This window comes from Harmonia axyridis, chromosome 1 (genome assembly GCF_914767665.1).
Source record: "Harmonia axyridis chromosome 1, icHarAxyr1.1, whole genome shotgun sequence".
In the NCBI taxonomy this organism is placed as follows: domain Eukaryota; kingdom Metazoa; phylum Arthropoda; class Insecta; order Coleoptera; family Coccinellidae; genus Harmonia; species Harmonia axyridis.
In genome coordinates this window covers 66711682-66735675 of record NC_059501.1, presented here as the reverse complement: position 1 = coordinate 66735675, position 23994 = coordinate 66711682, and the positions used below count along the sequence as shown (strand labels likewise).

Genomic DNA, 23994 nt, shown 5'->3' with positions numbered 1-23994 from the left:
TTCATTTATTTGCCCTCGATATTGTTTAAAGTTGAGTATTAATTTCCATAGGCATTTTTATTTCTATGGGTATTGTTCATTAGCCAGTCCACGTGATCATTTGATAGTAAATTAAATGAAAAATCTAAACCATAAATGATACCTGGATGAAAGAAAATATTTGTTTCTTTGTAATATGGATTCATAATAAAAACATTATTATTTTTTTTTGGAAATTAACATCAATTGTATTTTAATTAATTCCTTAAATTCAAATTTTTGCGATATTCCTTGAAGCTCACAAGAAGCTTTAGGTACTATTTACTATACCTATCGGTGAATTTTAAACTTGAAAAATAAATGCAATGACTAGATGTAATACTTTATGGTGAACACAATGGACCAACGTTTTAAATTTTTTGTTTGTATTTTTTTTAGTTTCCTTAAACATATTTTTCTGAATGCTACTCTAAGATAACTAATTATATAAAATTGGTATAAAAATCGGCAATTACATCTAGAACAACAATTAATAAAAGAAATTAAGAAATAAAAATTTTTCAACATTAACGAAAATGACTCAACACACACATATATCTACATAAATGAGAATATGTAACCGATACAAAATGCAGAATTATTCCTCCGTTTATATTTTCGGAATTCTTTATTTTAATTTTTTTATTGTGGGGAAATAATTGAATGAAAAACAATTGAATGAGAATATTAATAATAAACCGAAGAATATGCACGTTTTAGGTACCATGATCCAAGGACTCATGTAGTATATGTAATATAAGAAAAAATAAATGAAAAAAATAAAAAATAATGTTTACCGGCATTCAAGTATTATCAGGCTATATTGTAACAGGGCATGCAAAAAAGTCTTCATAAATAAACTGAAACAAAACTAATCACTGCACCACAACTCGATCTTACGAACGAACTGAACGTCAACAAACCATACTACACAAACTTGGCGGCTACGAAAACAGACAAAAAAAAAATTCCGATAAATATGGAGAAACACCACATTCGTTCTTGTATCGATTCTCGTTCTCGAATATCGAGAATTGGTCGTTCTGAAATTCTTCCAGCAATATTTCCAACACGTGAAACGTAAGATCGTGACTGGTTTAAACAAATGTCGGTCGTCCTTGGCCAGACTTCTATCAAGACACCTTCTAAAACCCAGGTAGTCGAGCAACTTTTGACGAGTTGGGGCATCTCCGCCATCTGCTACAGTGCTGCGAGCACGAATTCCTGAATAATTCTTTCGTCCGCCAAGCAATTACAGTGGGAAATCACGGTGTGGAACGATTGTTATGCAATTGTATCAGGGTTAAATTTAATCGGAATGTGCGAGTTATATCGAGCGCTCTCCAGCTGTATCGGGCGTCCTAAATTTGTTGTCCAGTGATGGGATTTCAGAGTCTCTTTGAGCTAGGAAAAAATGAATGGCACATTTTCGGACTGGATTTTCGAGAGAATTAATTTGGTAAGAACCGCAACCTCGTTAATTCAACTGTTTTCAAGTTATAAGAGAAAATTTGTAAATGCGTGATATGAAAAGTTCTCATAAATTCTTTATAATTGGTGCTATTAATATGAAACAAAAACATTCTATAGTCACTTTTTTTCAGTGAAATCCATGGGTGTAATTAGTTATTTTTTATTGCAATTAGTTTCGAAGTTATAATATAAACTTGTGTTCTTTTATATGTAAACCATAACAATTTGTATAACATATAATTATTTCGCTATTTTTTTTGCTTATCAAAAATATATAACATGATTTATAAATTTCTCATAAAACTATACATATCATCAAAAGCGTCACACGTTAATTCAATCAAGTGCCTAACTATAATAATCCGTGAACTTCGGATAATTAAAATATTCCGTGGCTTCCAAGATCTCTGGATTTGAAACCGTTTCAACAGTTTCAAATTGATAAATGTTGTTCTTTAAATGTGACCGAAGGGAACAATCTAACGGACTTAAATCCGGAGACCTTGGAGGCCAATGAATATTTTAATTATATGAAGTTCGCAGATAATTAAAGATAGGTACTTGGTTGATTTGCCGTGTGAAACTGAAAATTTTGATGATTTTTATAATTTAATAAGGAGTTTATAAATCATGTTATATATTTTTGAAAACCGAAAGTGTAGCGATTTTATTTGTAATAGAAATTGTTATGGTTCATATTTAATAAAACACAAGTTTAGATTATAACTTCAAAACTAATTGCAATAAAAAATGAATTATTATACCAATGAATTCTACTTAAAAAGTGCTTGAAAAATGTTTTTGTTTCATGTTTTATATTTTATTTTATATGTAATGTTTATAGCACCAAAAATAGAGAAGGTATGAAATATTATATTATAATCAAGTTGCAGAATGGTCTCTTATTCCAACACGAATGCGAACGCACGAGAGTCTAGACAATCATGAAACGAAAAATATAACTGAAAACAATGGTGGAAAGTGTTCATTACAGCACTGTTTTTAGTACTGTAATGAACTCATTACGATATTGAATTAGAGAAACTTCATTTTACGCCATTTTCCCTTATAGTTTGAAAACAGTTTAATTTATGAAGTTGCGATTTTCACCAAATTAATTCTCTCAAAAATCGATCCCAAAAATGTGCCATTCGTTTTTTCTAGCTCGAAGGGATTTTAAGATCCCCTCACTAGACAACAAATTTGAGACACCCGATACAGTATGTCTGGTGACTAACGGGACAACGCTCAGCAGGAGATTGAGAACATCTTTGTGAGTTTATCTCAAGATTGTCATTTTTGAAAATTTGAAGAAATTCCAAACTTTCGAAGAAGTTAATCGATCTTGGCGATTTTTGATTTGATTGGTGGTATTAGAGTCGAGTATGTATATGAAAAAAAATTCTCAATTCCAGGTTTGTTATCAGGAATTTCATATATTATCTGAAAACAACAAAAAACAACACTCAGTTTTATTGTTGCAAAATTTTCGAATTCGGATATCGAAGATACAGAAAAATACCTCGAACACAAGAATGTCAATCTTATGACCTACTTCCATTATCTGAAAGGAAAAGAAATTGGAAACAGCTCATAGAGAAGCTTGAAATTGGAAATTTCCGCGGACAACTTTTTTAATCACAGGGTGAATTATAAACTAAACAAATTTCATATTTGAATAATGTTCGACTTTCGACTCAATAACAATAATTTCTATTAAAAATAATCTAAAATTATTACCTTATGGGTAATCAATATTTGTCGCCTGTATCTTGAAAACTAGTCACAGGATTGAGTTGGTCCCATAGACTTTCTTGCTCAAGAGATCATATTAGAAAGCATAGGAAAAATTTAGAAAAATTAACCGGTGACAATTTTTCCATTAAACTGCCTGGTTCTTTGTATTCATGAATTCAAACATATAAAACAAAGTGCATAATACAAAAGGTCCCTACAGCTCCCTTTGATTTCATTAACGTTTACCTCTCTTAACGTGAGATTTCAAGTGTTATTGTTTGGAATATAACCCTAAATGTCAAGTCGACCACAAGTTACCTGCGTTGCTATAATCTCTACGAGATCGTTCAGGTGAAACCACTATTTACGTTTCACAGTAATTGAATGTTATGATACTATCATTATTTTCACACTAATCGTTTCTGACCACTTGAACGAAAATAAGTCAATTTGTAGTGCATCTCAGCTTGATCTCACTTAGTTTTGATCGAGGTTTTGATAGCATAGACACATCAGATAAAATGATAAAAAAATTCCAAACGCGAAATATGATGGCTTCGGACAAATACCAACATGTAAAATAACAAAAATTTTCTTTCAAATGAAACAACACAATACCCCTGTTTAACATATTTCTATTTTGGAAAACCGAATGTACCAAATGAAATAAATTAATATAAATGTAATTGAAGCTTGAACTTTTTTTAATGCTTCTGAAATAAGAAATAAATCTTGTTTGCTCTCGATCTAGACTTCTGTTAGTCTGATATATACTCGGATATATTATTCTTTATTATAAAAAACAATATTCATCGAGGGCTCTGAACACAACCCGACTTCTTTTACTTCTTGATCTCAGATGCAATATAAAGAATTTACAATTTTTGGACATCTTCTCATTATAGTATTGATAAAAAAAGTAGCATCGACTTATTTTGCACATGAGTATATTTTGTAATAAGTGATAGATGAACCGAAATATCGATGTGTTACATGAAAAAGGCCTTTTTCTAGGGTAAGATGAAACTAAACACGTATAAATAATTTCGAACAACAGTGTTCGAATAAGGACAAGATTTCTGAAAGTGAAGTTAAGTTTTTGCGAGAATAATGTTGATATTTTCATGAATATAGGCAAATTAATGCTAATAGCATCAATCTCTCCAGGAATCTATTCATTAGAGAAAGTTAATGCTCAATCCATAGATTATTTTTTCGAATATAAAATTTATCCTGATTGAGTTTGATATCGGAATTCTCCTGTAAGCATGTCAATATTCTGATTTGACATCGGCACTATTGAAAATAAAAATCATGAATATTCAATATAGCTATCATTGTAAGATTTTTTCTACTTTTGAAATAAAAAGATGTTGAATATTTTGACGAATTCAAATATTTCAACATATCTAATTATGTATCTTGCAGAGCTTCCTGAGAGGAAGTGAAAACAATTAAATATGTTTGTTTTATTGCTAATTTCGAAACATTTAAGGACCAGACCAACGATCAAATTTAATTTTTGCTTTCGTGAGAAGTAAAATAATTTCTTGACCATACTTCAAGTATTCAGAGTAGATAGGTACCTACATAAAGAATTAACAATATTCATTGAAACTAATTCTCCTCGTAATTCTCCTTCTATATTATCAAATTTCAAAAGTTGACGAATTCAGAGAACTAACACCTAGAGTTCATTAAAGAAAGAAAAACATTATTGAGAAGGATATCTTTGTTTAAGATTAGAAGCCAGGCGGTATTTTCATTTGGAATTCAAGGACATGCACAAACAAAGTGAGTTCATAAACTTGACACCATGGACTAATAATTTATATCCAGAATTTTTATCATCAAACATATATTACTTATTGGCAAGATAAATGCTAAACGTTGCTTTCATGCAAAATATAAATATTTCATTAGACTAAACTTTAGCTATCGTAACTGACGAGACGCTACTGATCTTGTAAACAATTATGGAACTATTTTCGCAGTTATCGACAAATCGTCGGACACAACATTCATAATTACCAATTAACTGAAGTAGGTATGACATTTAACCACAAAATCCCAGAACCAGATAATTTTATTACTAAATTATTAATTATGAAAACGGTATTTCAAACAACTCATGAATTACAGTTCAAATGGAAATATAATCTATTTCAATCAAGATTACCACAAATTTGAAACAATAATCGATGATTTATCATAAAATGATAAAAAATCCAGATAGATTATTATCTGATTTCAGCATATGAAAACGATAGATAAATTTTGTATTCGCTTTTAAAAATACTGCCTAAAATTCTTACAGTTATCTCACATGAAATTTACCGCCAGGTAAGAGAATACGAAAAAATTGTATAAACACGTTGATTTTCAATTTGAGTATCCATAAGTATGTATTATTTTTGAAATAGGATTGAAATTTTGACGGTGTAAAAATTCAGATTGCATGAAGTTTGTATTATAACTTGAAAACTAATTGCAATAAAAACAAATTATTACACCAACTGATTCTACTGAAATAAGTGCCTGTCGAATGTATTTGTTTAATTTTTATAGCACCAGTAACAAAGAAGTTATGAGAACTTTTCATTCCACGCCATTCATCAAATTTCTCTTATAGTTGAATTTATAAGATGGCAGTTTCAAAAAATAAATTCTGTCAAAAATTAAGCCCGAAAATGTGTCATTAATTTTTTTCAACTGATTTGAGATAGATTCACCTATACTACACCAAATATCTGATAAAATAAGTCCTTACCGTATTCCTATAATAAGATTCAAATACCACTGAAACCATTCTGCTCCAAAAACATTAATCGACATAACCAAAACAAATTCTCATTTCAACCAATACCACTCTACAACACCAAAAACTAAAGATGAAGCAATAAGAATTTTGTTGTTAGAAACTAACAACAAAAATCAATTATAAAAAATTATACAAAGACGAAAATTATTAATTTCGAATGGTTTAGTTCTCGACATAACCAAAACAAATTCTCACTTCAATCGATGTCACTCTACTGAACCAAAAACTAAAGATGAAGCAATAAGAATTTCGGATAGGGACTAACAATAAACATTCAATTATAGAAAATTATACAATGATGAAAATTAGTAATTTCGAATGATTCAGTTCTCGTTATCGTTGACTGGTGTTTAAAATCGTTTCAAGTAGGAAATCGGATGTACTTTCAGTTTCAAATTTCCGAGTTTTGGAAACAGCCAAAATTAAAATATAAAAAATTGTTTCATTTTAAAAAATAACGAATTTGAAGAAAATAATTTTTTTTAATCTGAGATCTCATTTTCTCTCCATGACTTATGCAATTCATCAGTAATCAGATCTCTAATCAGATATTGTTCTCGAGAAAATGAACATTTTACTTTAAATGATTTATATTATATCTTTATTCAACTAATGGGACTTCATCTACAATATCAAGGTCGTTGCCAATTATGTAATATACATTTATAATAGATTCATTTATTCCCTGAAAAACAACATAGTTGAAAAGAACCTGTTTTACTTTTAAAAATTTGTATCGCGAGGAAAACATCAATTTAATCATTCAATTCAGAGCGTTATTCTATTCTATTAATTATTCAAAAAATTTTAATTTTGCTGTAAGTTACTATAAATGAAAAAAATATGATGTAGGTGTATAATCTCATAATGATTTATTGATTATCTTTAGGAGTTCTATAAATATAATTGTTATTTTTAACTTTAAAATTCATGGATCTGAGTTTTGAATATGATTTAAATCGTATAGCAACATTTTTGTATCGAAAAGTTTTTATAGGGTTCTAGAAAACATTGAATGCCGTTCGGGTTATGGTTCGTAAGATTTCTGTAGATATTTTACACAACTCAAGATGTAGATCGAGAAAATCATGAAAGTTTTTTTTATATAATTGTTAAGGTTTATTATTTATAAAATTTCAATTAAATTCCGCTATATTATTTGAAATAACGATGCTTTGTAATAGTTTGAATAATTAAATTTCAACTCACCTAAAATTGTTATAGTTTACGTTATGGAATGCGTAGAATCCAAAAATTCACTGGTCAGAGATGTTAATCACAAAGTGCTAGTTTTAATAGTAAGTTACGAAGTTATGAATTCTGAAAAATTGCACTAAAATTTCATATCCCTTAGGTTCAAACCCCGAATCAGCGAGGATACCTATTTCGTCGCATATCAATTTATTTACTCTGTGATATAAACGACAATATTTAACTATCATTCAAAATCATCAGTTTTTTTTAATAAATGTAGGTACATTATATATCTGAATAATACATCGAAAGTTCATGTCTACTCCCACTCGACATCTGCGACAAGATTACTCACCAAATACAACAACAAAAAAGAATCTAGAACAGCTGGCGCAGCGGATGGTATCTAAAGGAACCCTCGTTGAAGATAAGGCGACAACGTCCTTTTTTTCTCCAATCGGCTAAATCTACCTGCATCAAAACCCGACCGGGCAATTCACAATAAAGAGAAATAACGGAACCCTAAAAACCCCCGAATTCGAGAATCTATCGAATCAGCTTTGTTGAGATTGAAGCATACAACACCTTATTATAGTGGAAGAAAATCGATAGACTTTTAGAAAAAAACAGAGACAAAGTCTTTCATTATATCTTATTTAATAATAAAAGATAATACACAGTGAAAGGCTAACTAAGTGCGGTATCGAATAATATTAGAATATTCAATGGTCATATTATGCCATTTGTTAACGAGTGCGTAAGCAGAACTTCCTAGTGTTAAAACAATCCTTACTGTTCAAAAAACAGGTTTTGAGATTCTATTTCGAAGAATGATTATGAATCATTCAAATTCTTATGAAATCAATATTTTATCATTCCATATAAATGATGATAAACATGAGTTTAGCAGATGCAGATAAATCGAAAATAACACAAAAATCAATTCTAATTATGAATGAGATAAATATGCAAAATCAAAATAATTACATCGGCAACATAGCAAAGGAATAACATTGTGAGCGTTTTCAAGGAAGATACAGTTGATATCTTGGATTTGCCATCCGTTACGTCATGACACAGTAGCGACGCTAGGAGGGGGACCCGGCCCCCCTAAAATGTGACAAACTAAGGCTAAAAAATTAGAAGAAAAATAGTTTCGCTTTTCTTTGGCCCCCCCAAAAAAAAATCTGGCCCCCTTTTGGCCACCCCTGTTTTTGAAAGCTGGCGTCGCCACTGTCATGACATTGCTAAATTGCACATCTGCTATGAGAAATTTTTCAACCGGCTTCAGTTCAACTCGTGAAGAACAATCGTCATTTCAAAACAACTGTGACGTCGGTTGTTGCAAAATCTATAGAAAATGCAGTAAAATTTACCTAGCTTTTTTTTATGCTAAATATACACTGGCGTTTGTTATTCCGCTGGGTTTATTCAGGGATAAACCAACTTTATGATTCACCCCAAAAGTGATTCCACTTAAAAAGTATTTGCTTATTTCTAAGGCTTTCACAAAGGTTAGGGTATAACTTTCACTTTCGATGTGAACAATTTTCGAAATTGTTGTTGAAAATACCCATTGAAAGTAAAAGTTATGCCGTTACCTTTTCGGAAAGCCTTGGAATTAAACAACAAAAAAAGATGTCAACAATATTCTCTGAAAGAATTCTCAGAAACCATTTATTCCTGGAATTCCTCTAGTCCTTTGTTATCATTATGTACCTACCCTTCTTTGGCGCACAAAAAGGTTGTGTTTGAATGTAGGGGGTAATATTTAGGAATTAATAAAGTAAACAATCTGAAGTATGGTGACGGAGAAAAAACTTTGATAATTATTGAAGATTTTTCAATTTGAAGAATAACCTACTAGAAATTAGTCTCATTAATGAATGGACCTAATTCAAGTTTTCTCCATAACACTACCTTTCTCACCAAGTTCTTTAGTGCAGATTCCATTTGATTTTGTGCGGAAAGGACCCCGCACGTTTAGTAGGGAAAATGGCTTTCCGTGAATTTGGCTGAATTTTTGATATGTTGTAGTTCTTGATGAACTGATCAGAAAAGTCCTCAGCCATAAAGCTCAAAAATGGACAGTTTTCGAGATATGGAGCTTTGAAAATGGATTTTTTCCAATTTTCGGGGTTTTTGCTCATCAATCAGGGAGCTCTCATTTCTGGTTTTGATGGAATTTGGATGTTCGGCGGCCAGAACCCGACTGAGAAATGATCTTTCTTGGTTATATTAGGCACCGCCATCGATAATTTTTTATACACTGCTCCACATTGGCTATGAAATGAGATACAAAATCCAAGATCTCCCATACATCTTTTCATGCCACAAGATGACGCCAGAATAATTCACATGACCCAGAAACGACATATTGTGAGATTTTTTTAAGAGAGACCATAATAACTGAATCGTCATATATCTGATGTCCAGTAATATCAAATATGTTAGCCGAAATGTTCATAACCAGGCATCGCGAGCTGTAATGGGGGAAAATGGGAAAATCATTATCATATATCCTCAGGGATAACAATTGTGATCACTATTGATGTCATTTACATATGATATGTGATTTGTTTCTCAGAAATCTGGATAATCTGACAATGGGGTACCAAGACATTTTCCTCAGAATGTCTCTAAATTGATGACAGCATCTCACAGACAAACGAATCCGTGAAAATGTCTGCAGTTTTGATCCAATATAGTACTATCCTGGTAGAATATAGAAATCCAAGTGTTGGAAGCAAACTATGAATGGAACTTCCGATATTAACCCACGAATTCTTGAAAATATTTTTTTTTATGAACTTTTTGAACTTCACACATACTACTACTATCTAATAATATGATCATTGGCAAAATGAATGAGTAGATCGATCAAAAACAATATAATAATGAGAGTAACATTCATAATAATAATAACAATAATGATAATAAACAAAAAACTTTTAAAATTATATTAGCAATCGAAAGAAATCATTTAGAATATTATGAATCGAATCGGGGGCAAAATTAATGATTTTATAACATAGTTCATAGTTTGCTTCCAACACTTGGATTTCTATATTCTACCAGGATAGTACTATATTGTATCAAAACTGCAGACATTTTCACGGATTCGTTTGTCTGTGAGATGCTATCATCAATTTCGAGACATTCTGAGGAAAATGTCTTGGCACCTCATTGTCAGATTATCGAGATTTGTGAGAAACAAATCACATATCATATGTAAATGACATCAATAGTGATCACAATTGTTATCCCTGAGGGTATATGATAATGATTTTCCCATTTTCCCCCATTACAGCTCGCGATGCCTGGTTATGAACATTTCGGCTAACATATTTGACATTACTGGACATCAGATATATGAGGATTCAGTTATTATGGTCTCTCTTAAAAAAATCTCACAATATGTCGTTTCTGGGTCATGTGAATTATTCTGGCGTCATCTTGTGGCATGAAAAGATGTATGGGAGATCTTGGATTTTGTATCTCATTTCATAGCCAATGTGGAGCAGTGTATAAAAAATTATCGATGGCGGTGCCTAATATAACCAAGAAAGATCATTTCTCAGTCGGGTTCTGGCCGCCGAACATCCAAATTCCATCAAAACCAGAAATGAGAGCTCCCTGATTGATGAGCAAAAACCCCGAAAATTGGAAAAAATCCATTTTCAAAGCTCCATATCTCGAAAATTGTCCATTTTTGAGCTTTATGGCTGAGGACTTTTCTGATCCGTTTATCAAGAACTACAACATATCAAAAATTCAGCCAAATTCACGGAAAGCCATTTTCCCTACTAAACGTGCGGGGTCCTTTGTTGATTGTTTCCTTCAATTTTTTGAAAAAACTCTCGTTAGGCAGTTTTGAATGAACTCATTGATTTTTCTCACGAAAAAAATAGTTTTCTTTTCATTTTGACAATTTGAAGGTTTTTCAATATTATCTTAATTATTTCAATAATGATTTTCGAAATTTTTTCATTATCATGGAATTACCAATTTTCCTAAAACACTTCTTTGATTCAATCGTCATTTATCGCTTTCTTATTTGATAATATTTTCATTTATTGATATTTTCAAGTTGAAATACACGTGAACGTATGGTTTTTTTTTTAAACTTTAATGAGCTTGTTTTTTTATGTTTAATCAGAATGTAATAATTAAAAAAATTCTGAAATACATCATTGAAATGATTAGGATACGATTGATAAACATTTGAAATTTCAAAGTGATGTAAAACAAAAATTATAATTTTTTCTATGAAAAATTGGTAGGTTTATTCTTAACTGAAATACCAAGCTTTCTTTCAAAAATTGAACTGAAGAACGTAGGGAACAAGGAAGTATTCACAACTAAAACTAACTAACTAAAAGGTAGGATATTCAGATAAATATATTTCATCACGTACTTAGATAAAAATGTGAAAATGATGATGATAAATTGTTTTCACGACTTTGGAATTTCCACTGAGATCCTTGTTATTTATAGATATAATGGTGCGAAATATGTTGCTTATTTAACTACCAATGTATATTTGATCAATTTACAATTTGAATAAACTTACGGTATTCTTTAAATAATTTATTTCCAGAATTTCCAGTGGATAGACATGTTTTCTTACATATTATATTGAAAAAGTTGCCACAAGGTAGTATGAGCAACGCGATTCTATTTCTTAAAAAAAAAAACAGATTGATAATAAGGTTATTTCATATTAAAAACATTAAGAATAACCAAGTGAATAACCTTCTCAATAATATATCTATTGACGCATCTTGTATTTCTATATCTTAAATCAATAATGACTTTTGTCAGAAAGAAGAATGTGTGTTTCGAGGTAAAGAAGTAGATTTAGTTATAGGAAAATATATTTAAATATATCAAAGTGAAGGTTTCTACAGAATTTTTGTTATTTTCAATTTTTTTGATAATTGATTATAACTTGAAATAGATAGTCTATTCTGACAAAAAGTGTATAAAACCGAAATTAAGATAACTTTTCAAATGTCTATTTGAAAAATATTAGACGAAAATAATGGTTATAATTTATTTCGCTCAAAACTCTCGAGGGTTTTCATCATTCCCACTGTTTCGATGATTTTTGGCATTATTTATAATTATAACCCTTCATTTATTGCTTCTGTCGGCTATGGAAAAATAAGAAGTATTTCCAAAATGGTAAATGATCCTCAATTTTTAGTTCTTTTCTATTTTTCGTATTTCTTGTTACGCATCTCTAGAATGAAAATTCCATTCCAATAATGAATGAATATGTACCTAAGTATTTGAATATTAATTGTATTTCTCATATCTCTCTATCTTTGAATATGTTTTAGATATTTCATCTTCTATGATGAAACTAAATAGGTAACATATTTGTGAAGAAGCCATTCACCCTGATTTATTTTGTTTTACATTTCGTGTCTCTGATCTTTCATTTTGTTCGAAAATGGGAACTAATTCATTTGACATTTGTTCATTTTTCTCATTATCACTCTTTACATATCAATCAAATGTCATGAAGAAATATTTGGAATACTTACATATCCTATTTTTATTTCGAACACATGATTTATTAATACCAACATAAAATTTCCATTTCTGAAGTGAAACTCAAGGTGAAAACGCAAGAGCATATTCGTTTATTTCAGCAAAAGGGTAAACTATCTCAGGAAACGAGCATACTTTTTTTATGAAACAGACATTAACACCTAGCTACTTCAGGAAACAATCGTTTTTGGTTGAAATTTTGAAGAACATTATCGCCCATTATCTAAATAAATATTCATTGAACTTCTAAATCGTAAAGTGAAAACAAATCAAGTTTAATTAATCAAAGAACTAGTACGCCCCGCAGATCTATCTTGTAGGTAGATCAATATAGCCCATAGACTCACATTGCCCATAAATCTACATTGTCGGTAGATCCGCATTACCTGTTGATCCACATTTCCATAGATACATATTGCTCTTAGATTGCCCAAATTGCCCATAGATTCAATTTGCCTATAGATTCACATAGTCCATAGATTCACATTGCAAGTTGATTCAATGACCAAGAATAATATTATAATCAAAATTTTCATATGTCAAATCTGTCTTCTTCTCCAGATACGTTTAATTGGTACTCAATAGTCGTCCACTGTGTATAATGATTAATCATACACTTTATTTCTTCAAGGAAATTATAACATAGAAGTATATTCGGAAACTATAATTTCGATTTCTCCATTTTTTTTAACTGAAGGAATTAGTTCTCTAGAGTCGTTTGTGTTGAGGAAAATCAAAGAATAATGATGAATAATGAACTAAACAGGTGTTACAAAATTTTAATGAATTCTCTACCAAATTTTTGGGACTGTTGGCGGAAACACCTGAAAAACTACACTATAAAGATAAGTGTTATGAATGTTATGATTCAATTCACAATGAATAATCTACTCTAATCCAAAGTTACTATAAATACCGTTAAAACAGATCACACATCCAACAATTCATAGTTTAACAAATTAAGCGCCATCTATGTTTCATGAATCCGAATCCCCTGAAATATCAATCTCGAATAGAAATAGAGAGCCAGACCGCCTTTTTTATCAAACGCGATTCGGTTAATGGAAGTCGATCTCGTTACAATCACGGTTACGAAAACAAAAAGAACGCGAGAAACCGGTTTCCTCATTAGCCGAACAATAACCATAACGTAAAACCGCGTCGTTTTCAGAATGCAAAACAAAAATCCCGTCGAGCATAAAAAACAAAGCCATAAATAATTCCTTTTACGACGGGCAAGTTAATGACCTGGATAACGCCACGAATAATGAATAGGTACGACACAGGAGACGAATGAAGGTCAAACTATCGCTACCTGTCGTTTCCAAACAGATTCCTTCTTCGGTTCGGTCGGTATGGAAGAATACGCTGATGCGTGACAGATACCGAAGGTGTCGCAGTGGGAGCACTCGCTTTGTTCGCAGCCTTCCACGATGCAGCAACAAATAAAAGTCTCGTCGTTCACGAATTAAGGCTCCGTTGATTATCGAAGCACGCGTGGTCGTTACAGCAAGTTGCTGCACGGCGTGGTCGTTGACCCGGTCTAACGAACCACGGTTCTCGGCACTGTGGTATCTCGCTTTCTTCTTCGATTTGTAAAGGTTGATTTCGAACCACACAGAGGATGGGCGCGATTCGTGATCAATGGAAGCTTTTGTATTTCTATTCTGTGGTTACATATCCGTTCATTGCGACTCCGTGTGCGTTCTGTTATCATATTCCAACCGCGTTTCTATGTTCGTTCATTCCATCCGTTCACCTCATTGGATGTTGTCACGAAATGTTTGACGTTTATGAAAGTTCGAGTGGTGGCCACGTGGCATAATATCTTCCAAGTGCACTGTGATATGTATTCATGGATTTCGCTCGAGATGTGTCAAAATACTTGGATTGGCGATCTCTGGCTAAGCAGAACACCAAAGCAACAGGTGGACATCTCAAAAAGTCTAAAACAATCGAATCAGTGCAGTCACCAGGTTTTCTATGCATCTTAGATATACCCTTGACGACGTGGTATGATCGTTTTGGTGTTTCGCCTCCTGCCATATTGGGATGATTTCCATAGTAACATTCTTGGACGTTCGCCAAAAAAATAAAAGTCAAGCTCAGTGAAATGTCATTGGATTATCAACATGCATCATAATGCATTGCTTTGGTTATAGTTATTAAAAAAAATATTCGTTATATAATCGTAACGAATACCAACTGGAGCATAGACAATATATTTCGGTTATACGAACATTACGAACCTCTTCACTCGAGCTGCGTTCTCGTGATGTTTCGCGAACTACGTCTCGTGAATCGGGTTATAATCGAATATTGTCTATGCTCTTGTGATATTATAACTGAATAACGTTTAGTGATTTCTACCTTGAAAAATGTGCGTTGGCAAAACAGTTTTCTGTATAACAAATTTGATAGTTAATAGATAAATCCGTGGCAGTAGAATTCCGAGTACCAATATACAATAATGAGATATAACCATGGAATCTGTGCGAATCTGAAATATTCTCTCACGATTTTGTTCTACATTCTACAAGATGTGGCAGAATGTACTGATTAGCCACAGAATTAGATTAAAGCACATTCTCAAACTATAACGTCTTTCACATGCAACAATTCACAATCAGTCCTATTCTGTAACTTCAAATCGAAATCGAATAGAAATGGTATGGATCGAATAGAAATGCACCAGAATCGTTTCGAATTTGTATTCTTTAACTCAAGTGAAATTACTATGGATATCAATTACGAATTAGATTTGGCGTTAGAAGGAGAATCGGGTACAGAATACCAAATTTGGCAGCGATAGAATTGAAACATCCTGATTTCTCAGATTACGTTCATTTCTATTCGAGTTACAGAATAGGGCCCAATATTGTCGTCCGGGAAACTATCGTTTTTACTACTCGATACACAATGTAATATCGGCGATGAAATACAATTTTTTAACATAGAATCAAATAACCTCAAGTTTAAATCGAAATAAATTGTTTTTCCTTGAAAGATTACAAAGGTCATTATTGTAAATAGATAACCATAGTCGATAATCGATATTTCAGCCTGAAGTACATAACTGAGTAAATTGGCAAACTGTTAAAATAGGTATCGTTCATTTATATTTATCGTCCAACATTAAAATGGATATACTAATTGATTATACTTTCTCTAGACAAGGTCAGCAACACAACACTGTTTATAAAAAAAATCTATTGAGATATTATTATAATCGAGTTATACTCGAGAGGTTGTTGATCTCTCACATCCATAAAAGAATACACGATGTTCACAACCTTTCATTTTCTAACGACCTGAACGTGCCAAATTAAAATTATAATTATCGGAACATAGGCGTAGTGTGGCCGTGTTCCAATGAGAAGGAAAAATAATTTCATGATTGTTTTTCTTAATTCTATCGCATATTGATATTTTTTTTGTGACTATTTGCATCATTTGACAGATAAGTAATAGGTAAATCAGTAACAGGGGAGTTCCGAGTACTAACATATAATAATGAAATAGAACCATGCAATATGTGATAATCCCGCACGATTTTGTTCTACAATGAATGGCAAAATTAATGGAAGAGAAATATATTTCTTAATTTTTTTGGCTAGAAATTGGCTAGTATTGCAATTTCCGGTGACAATATTATTCTTTTTTTTTATTATTTTTAACAGAAGTGTTGTTAGTAGTGTTTCTTGTATAAAAGTATATTATAATTATATAATTTCATACCAATTTTCATTTGCAATCTGAAATTCGAGACAGATTCTTGGTTCATTACAAAAATTAAAAACATACACTTAGGCGCACATCATTGTGAATAAATTGAAGTTATTGAAATATACGTTCAATAATCAATTTGTACGCCAATGCAAATGCGAAAAAATTATCGGTCAATAAGTCAATTTCCAGAGATTAACATACAACATTGATCCAGATAACATCGAAGTTAGTCGATTGCCAAACTTCCATTGTATATAAATACAAAACGAATTGCTTATCATGATTGTTCCTTAATCAAGGTTCAACAACAAGGCGTCTAATGTATTCCACAAATCGATTTTAACGTATTCCACGCATGCAGTGAATGTAAACACATGCGATCATCAATTAATAGCTCAATTATTATGCTCACAACGGTAAACACCAATTCTAGTTTGTTTTTGTAAATCAGTGAGTTATTGGTGAGGTGAATGAGTAATAGGAAAACAGAATCAATGTAAATCTCTTGCTTCGAAGAATATCGAACGTGGTTTTTTCCGAGAAATCGAATGATATTTGAGTCATCACTATCGATCAATAAATACGTATATAACTAGGATGATGTGAGTTCCAATCCTTGACCGCAGACTTTGGAGGAAATATAGAACCATTAACTTTCGTATTATTTGAAGATAAAATACCTTATAACCAAATAATATCTTAAATGTTAAAGTGAGGACCAATTTGTGAATGAAAATTTCAGTAGATACAATCGATATATTGAATTTGAGGGATAGCAGATTGATTCAACTTTTGGATTCCAGATTTTAAAACTGGCGATAGTGTTATTTAAAAAAAAAACTATCCTCTAACTGCAACAAAACATCTCTGAAGCACCTTTCTTTATGCTTTATCAGAATAAGTTCTTGGTTTTTTATTTAATTGTATTATATGTATGTATAAGGTTTTCCCGAGGGTTTTCCCATAGAATTGACTTCAATTTGAAATGATTATGATGATAATACTGGATACTATTTTTTGACATTTCTTATGTACATATTTGTATCCAGTAGGTTATGCAATTTAATGAAGAAAAAGTACTCGTTTCAACAACTTTTAGAAATTTTTAAATTGTTTTATCGAAATCAGTGCTTATTTGTGAATACTGAGAGAAATTCAAAAATAATTTATACATGACATTTTTTAGTTAATCGACTCACTATTAGTCGTAATGTAGACAAATTTGAAAGTGGTATCAAGTCTGGCTCAGTACTTGGTACTTTCAAATTTGTCTACAATTGATTGAATTCTACTCAAATTTCTCCCGTTATTCACAAATGAGAAGTGATTTTGATGAACCAATTTAACAATTTCTAAACATTGTTGAATAGTGTATCTTTTCATGATTAAATTGCATAACCTAATGAACACAAATTATATAAAAAATGTCAAAATATAACACACAGTCTTGTCGTGGTAACCATTTTAAAGAATTCCCATTGGAAAACACTCAATTCACTTGACTCAACATTACATTTTTCAAATAATTCGTAGAAGGACGTACTGATTTTATATTGCGATGATAGCAAAACATCCGACACAGGCTATAAAATGAATAGCGTTTTTTACCTGTACATTATTAGGAAGTTGTTATTCCAAATGCATCGTTTATTACATAGGAAATGAAATGTAATAGGTTGAAGGATTCAAGGTCGATGATCGATAGCTATTTACTAGTAGCAATAAATTACTGTTATTATGTTATGATTATCATTCATATAATATACGAATGGAATCATGGAAAATTCTTGGAATATATTAATATGAATTGTTTCTCTCGAGCAATCCACATGCTATTTGCAAATGAGTCTAAGAAGTCGTTATCTGACACAGTTTCTAAGACAACAACATAAAATGTATATTTTATATGATAAAAATATGCATTCGAATAGTAATAGAAGATATATATCGAACCAATACACAGAAAGTGCGAATCAACGGCCAATTAACAAAAGACATCCCAATAAATAGTGGTATTAGATAAGGAGACTAATTGAGCCCATTATTATTTAACATATAAATGGATGAAATCAGAAGAGTGCGTCAAGGAAAAGGCTACAGAAAGTGTGACAAGGAGATCCAAGAACTTTGTTAAGCAGATGATGCACTGATAGTGGCTGAAAATGAAGATGACCTCCAATAACTTCTGCATGTCTTCAATACCACCGCAAAAAAGTTTAATATGTTGATCTCAGTTGAGAAAACAAATTGTATGATAAGCTTTAAGATTAAAACTGAAGCTGGAAGGTGAGGTTATCAAATAGGAGACGTGAGACCAAATTGATCTTTAGTTTTTAACCCTACCAAGTACCAATTCGTACAAACCCAAGGAGGCCCTCGATACTGTGAGCCCTGGACATTTGCACACTATGAGTTCGGCTCTTTCTACCTCCATTCCTCAGAGCCTGCACATCTCATATGCTGACTTGTCCATACGGTACAAAAGGTATTTGCACAGACAGATTCCTGCCAGCAGTCCCACCATTACCCAAAGCTCAGCTCGTGGTAGCCTCAAGTGTTTCCTGGCATGGGTCGATGAAAGCACCACAGATTTCTTTGCCTTAGCAAGACCCGGAGTGTTCCTCCAGAGGATTTTTATGTTGTCCCACTCTCATTGTTATATTGGTCATTTCCAAGTACACAGAAAGGCTTACGATCAACAGGTGTTAACCTTGATGCTCTTTTTGCAACTTTATCGGCTTTTTCTTTTCTTTCAATACCACAATGCCCGGTACCCATAGTAGTGTTACTTTATCGCCTCTTGGTATTGCTGCACTTCCAGGTCAGCAGGAACCCCTGACTATATGATTCCAGGGACCTCAGCGTGGCCTAGCTGTCCTAGTGATGTAAATACTCTGAGTTTTCTCTTGGACACTTGGACTTACGTATAGACAGCTAGTGTCTCGGTTTGCAAGATAGAGGGCTCCCTTCCCAGGGTTCTAGAGATCCTCGTTTTAGGCGCATATACCCCAATACCTGTGCCAGTCTGTGATTTTGATCCATCAGGTATTCCATATGGAAGACTTTGTGCCCAAGCGATGTTCTAGATGTGAAATAAGTATGTAAAATAAAATCTGAAGTAGACTATAAGGTCAGCCAGGTGGACTTAGTACTCTATACTGGATCATAAGTGTCATCGATGTGACATTAGTAATAGAAGAAAATATGTACTAGACCATAAGTGTCATCGATGTGAAATTAGTAATAGAAGAAAATATGTACTAGACGATAAGTGTTAAGTAGTGAAAATCTGTAGTAGATCATAAGATTATCCATGTGAAATGAGTAGTAGAAATGATGTCGTCAGATGATCGACGGCTGTCAGCCTTCATGGTCAAGACGCATAGTGTGAGGTTTTATGTTAACCATGCCTAGCTAATGTATTTACCTGATGGAAGAAGCAATCCTCTCATTATGCCTCTCCTGCATGATACGTTCCCTCCCCATCATCTCCTCCGAATGGTGACCAGCCTGCGACGCCGCCAACAGGTGCGACGACGGTATACCACCAGGCAGATTATAAGGCGACTTCCACAACATCTCCGGGATGTGATGAGCAGGCGCGTACATATTCGAAGCCAGATGCGAATGCAACGGACGCGGATGCGTGCCCATCAGCGACGACGGCGTCGGAACCGGCGCGTACAGCGACGCCGCTGGTATGCTCGACGTCGTCGGTGGCCCAGAGGCGGCGGCGGGTTGGGGCTGGTGTGACATCAGCAGCGATTGGTGCTGTACGCTGTTCACGTGTCTTATCTGCGTCTCCGCTGTCTCCGCCAAATCGGGATCTCTCCAGACGCGGACCGACGCCGGTTCCGGGGGCGTCGGTATGAAGAGCGGCGACCGGTTGAACGGCGAACGGTTCGACCGGCCCAAAACTAGTTGCGTGTTGTCGTCGTTTGAGCTGAGCGCGCTAGAACGCGAACCCGAACGCTCATCGCCGCTGCCAGAGCGCAGCGAACTCACGCCAGAGTCGGAACGGTCGTCTGGGTAGCGGGCGAAAGGGTTTGGCTCGTTGGCATCCATACTGAGCGGCGAGAAGGATGAACGGATTGGTCCGTCATCGTTGAACACGTCTGGTTGGTTGCCGATGTACGGAAAGAACGGGCCTGTTGGTTGCCGAGCCACTATCGCACTATTTTTTACGCACTATTTATGTAGGGAACGCGAAGGCACTTCTCTCTCACCATGTACACTTTTTAAGATCAAAACTCGCGTATCATCGTGGACCACGAGTCGTTACACTTGTTCTCTTCCTCTTTCTCTCTCTATCACTTATACACTCGTTTTTTTGCGTAGCTATGTGTGTTGTTTATTGCACCATCAAGGACCTGGAACAAATACATTATTGTAATTAAGCTTGAAATATTCATCATAACTTTCAACTACTTCAATTCATTGAGGGCCTGTTTCACCACCTTCTGTTAACGTCCAGGATAAGCCTAGTCATAACTTATCCGACAGATATCACTTAAATTGTGTTTCACCAGTGTCGGATTGGTGGTCACTAAACTTCCGGATATATTAACACCTAGATCCGGTGGCCTATATACATATTTCTCTCATGAGTCACGACATAACCTTGTCAGAACAGGTCAGTGGTGGATCCAAAAGAGAGGAGATAAAGGGGGTAATATCTAATAACCGCCCAAAACCTCGTCGAAATATTTATAGTTTGAAGCCGAATCAGTTTTCAACCTTAATAGAAAACTTAATTTTCGAATTGAATGTCAAGTCTAGTCCCATAAACATGTTGATTGTAAACATCAGAGAGACATGAATAAACAAGTTAAAAGGTCTCACCTAATGTTTCTTTAACCAGTAGCAGAAATATATGTGAGGTTGCCAAATCTTCCTTCTATCAATTTGTCGGGTAGATATTTGGGACATATTTTATCCCCCAGTGGAGGAACGCACAAAAGTTATCCGATAGCGTTATTTAGCATCCGCTGGCTACATATCCGGAACTTTGATTGTGGTGGAACAGGCCCTGAGTGTACTTATTTTACCATTGGCATATATTTTTCATATCTATTAAAACATCATGGATAGCACTACTTGATGACCTTGATGTTATGCACATGAATATTATAAATATAAGGCAATTACCAGCCTTGAAAAGAGTTTTCATTATATACTTAATATCCCTAGGTACTGAAATTATGCGAAACAATATCCTTATGGCACCATTTAGTGGAACGTTGATTGAAAATTTGAACGTTGATTAATTTCTGATTTCCCTTTCATCGTCTTTCAAACGACGACATATGCAGTGTTTAAACCTTAGAGTAATAAACATGATAGAGGGAGCAGACGACAATAAGCGAATTTTGCCTCTAACATGAAGTATCAAATTTACTACACAGGAAACTTCTATGTTTATAGATATAAGAGAAAATGCAGAACTGGAATATGGGTGAATATGATGAATTAATGATGATCTAGATATAATTGCAATGATCAAATTCAGGAGTCCACGAAAAGTGTACGAGAAGAAACATCAACAGCTACACTTTCTTTAGTTACTTTCGACTACTGTATCTGCTGCAATTGATCGAACATGACCTGGAATACGATAAAAACTTGTATATATATCATTTAATAAATTATTAACTTCTTCCGTAAAAATTTCTCACACTTGTGTTTTCTCTAACTGACTCCTTTTGTTACGATCGTTTTACATCTCTTAGATCGTTTACTGTTTATTTACCAATATAAGAAAATGATCAATGTTAAATGCAGAGGTTGAATGACTGACTGGAATCACAGAAAACTGAATTTCCTTGAATTTTCTATTATTACCATCAAAATTTTCCAATGTTGCCAACGGTATCTCAACATAGTTCAACTAGCCTGTCATTCACAAACGGTGCAAATAGGTGAAATTATAAACATAGATTGCGATTAAACATTGTTTGGTCAATGTTTATTTTTTGAACGGCGCAACAGGCCATAAGTATTTATAGTATTATAGATTAATTGAATTAATTACATAATCAATTACACAAGTATATAATTCTTCAAAATGAAACATCTTCAATAATCAAAGTTTTTCTACCGTTGTCATACTTTATTTACTCTTCAGTTCCTAAATATTACTTCCTAAATTCGAACAGAAGCTCTTTGTGCGCCAATAAAGGGTAGGTGCATAATAATAACAAAGGATTAGGATAATTCCAGGAATAAATGGTTTCTGAGAATTCTTGAAAAGAATATTTAGGTGTGTTGAATCGTTGTGAAATTCTATAGTTATCCAAGAAGGTAAGGGCATAACTTTTACTTTCGATGTTTACTTTCAACCACAATTCCGAAAAAAAGGTATCCCCTACACTTTTGGAAGCAAGAAACGCCGCCGGTAAGTGGAGGTAGTTCCGAAAGTTGGTATATCCCTGGATGAATTTTTGTGAGAACGATTATTGTTCGTCGAAAGTATTTCATTCGTAATTTTAATTGGTTTTGGTTGCTTTCGATTTAATTTCCATCTGTTTCCACTCATGTTGATCATAATTTATTTATAATATCGATTTCATAAGAATTTGAATGAATCATAAGTAATCTTCCAATATACAGCGAAATGTTCGCAAAAGAATCTCAAAATTTGTTTTTTCAATATTCATAGTATTGTTCTGACAGTCTGGCAACCACATTTTCCATCGAGCGCTGATGTCATGCCATTGCTAAAATAAATGGATTGTAAGAACCTCTAACGTATTTACTTGTTTCTCCGTTAAATAGGTTCTTTGAATTGAAACAACATACATATTTAATTAGTACAAAGAACTTCAGGCGTGATATTACATATGATAAAGAAATCATGACAAGTCAATACACCTGAATAAAATTCAAAGTAATATTCATTTTGTGACATTTTAATGAAAATTTGGCTATTGAATTGGAAATAATAGTAAAGCATCAATATTAGCATAGCCTGTGTTCTTTGGAATGAGTCTAATAATGTGACCAGTATATGAAATTTGGGATAGTTGGACCAATTGTAACTCTAGCTTGGGCTGGTTTTCATGAGGTTTGACATGTCGGAGTCGTCTTCTTCACGAATAACTGAGTAACTATAGAACTATCAGAAAAATCCACGATAAAAAAAGGAGGACATTAAACATGAAGAAACTAGAGCTATTATGATGTTCTCCCAAAATTCTGACAAATCTAGAAACCAAAGAATTCATCATGAATTTGTAGAATTGGTAGAGCCGGGTAGCGTAAAGGCAAAAGCCTGTATAGTACAGAGCGCGAGGTTCGCGCGACGCTCTGTATCACTCGTGGTTTTGTTTATGAATATGCTGCGTTGCGTGTGACAAATCGCAGTACGATACAGAGCAACTGTCGCAATTCCTCGTCCGCCTCACTTGGAATCGTAATATTGACCAGTTACTAGTTGCATATTACACGTTCACGTTGTTATAGGT

General features: G+C 33.3%; 1 protein-coding gene across 6 annotated transcripts in view; it reads right to left on the bottom strand.

The window, feature by feature from the left end:
• Positions 1 to 23994, bottom strand: part of LOC123670978 (lysine-specific demethylase 3A-like) — a 132149-nt gene that overhangs the window by 24668 nt on the left and 83487 nt on the right. For 4 of the 6 annotated variants that reach the window (XM_045604590.1, XM_045604591.1, XM_045604589.1 and 1 more), the window contains one exon: positions 19959 to 20901. In XM_045604590.1, coding sequence (XP_045460546.1) covers positions 19959 to 20596 — 638 coding nt within the window. In that variant the 5' untranslated portion in view covers positions 20597 to 20901. Of the gene's footprint in view, positions 1 to 815; positions 1108 to 19958; positions 20902 to 23994 lie in introns of those variants that run through there. The other 2 variants (XM_045604592.1, XM_045604593.1) reach the window with 2 other exon arrangements.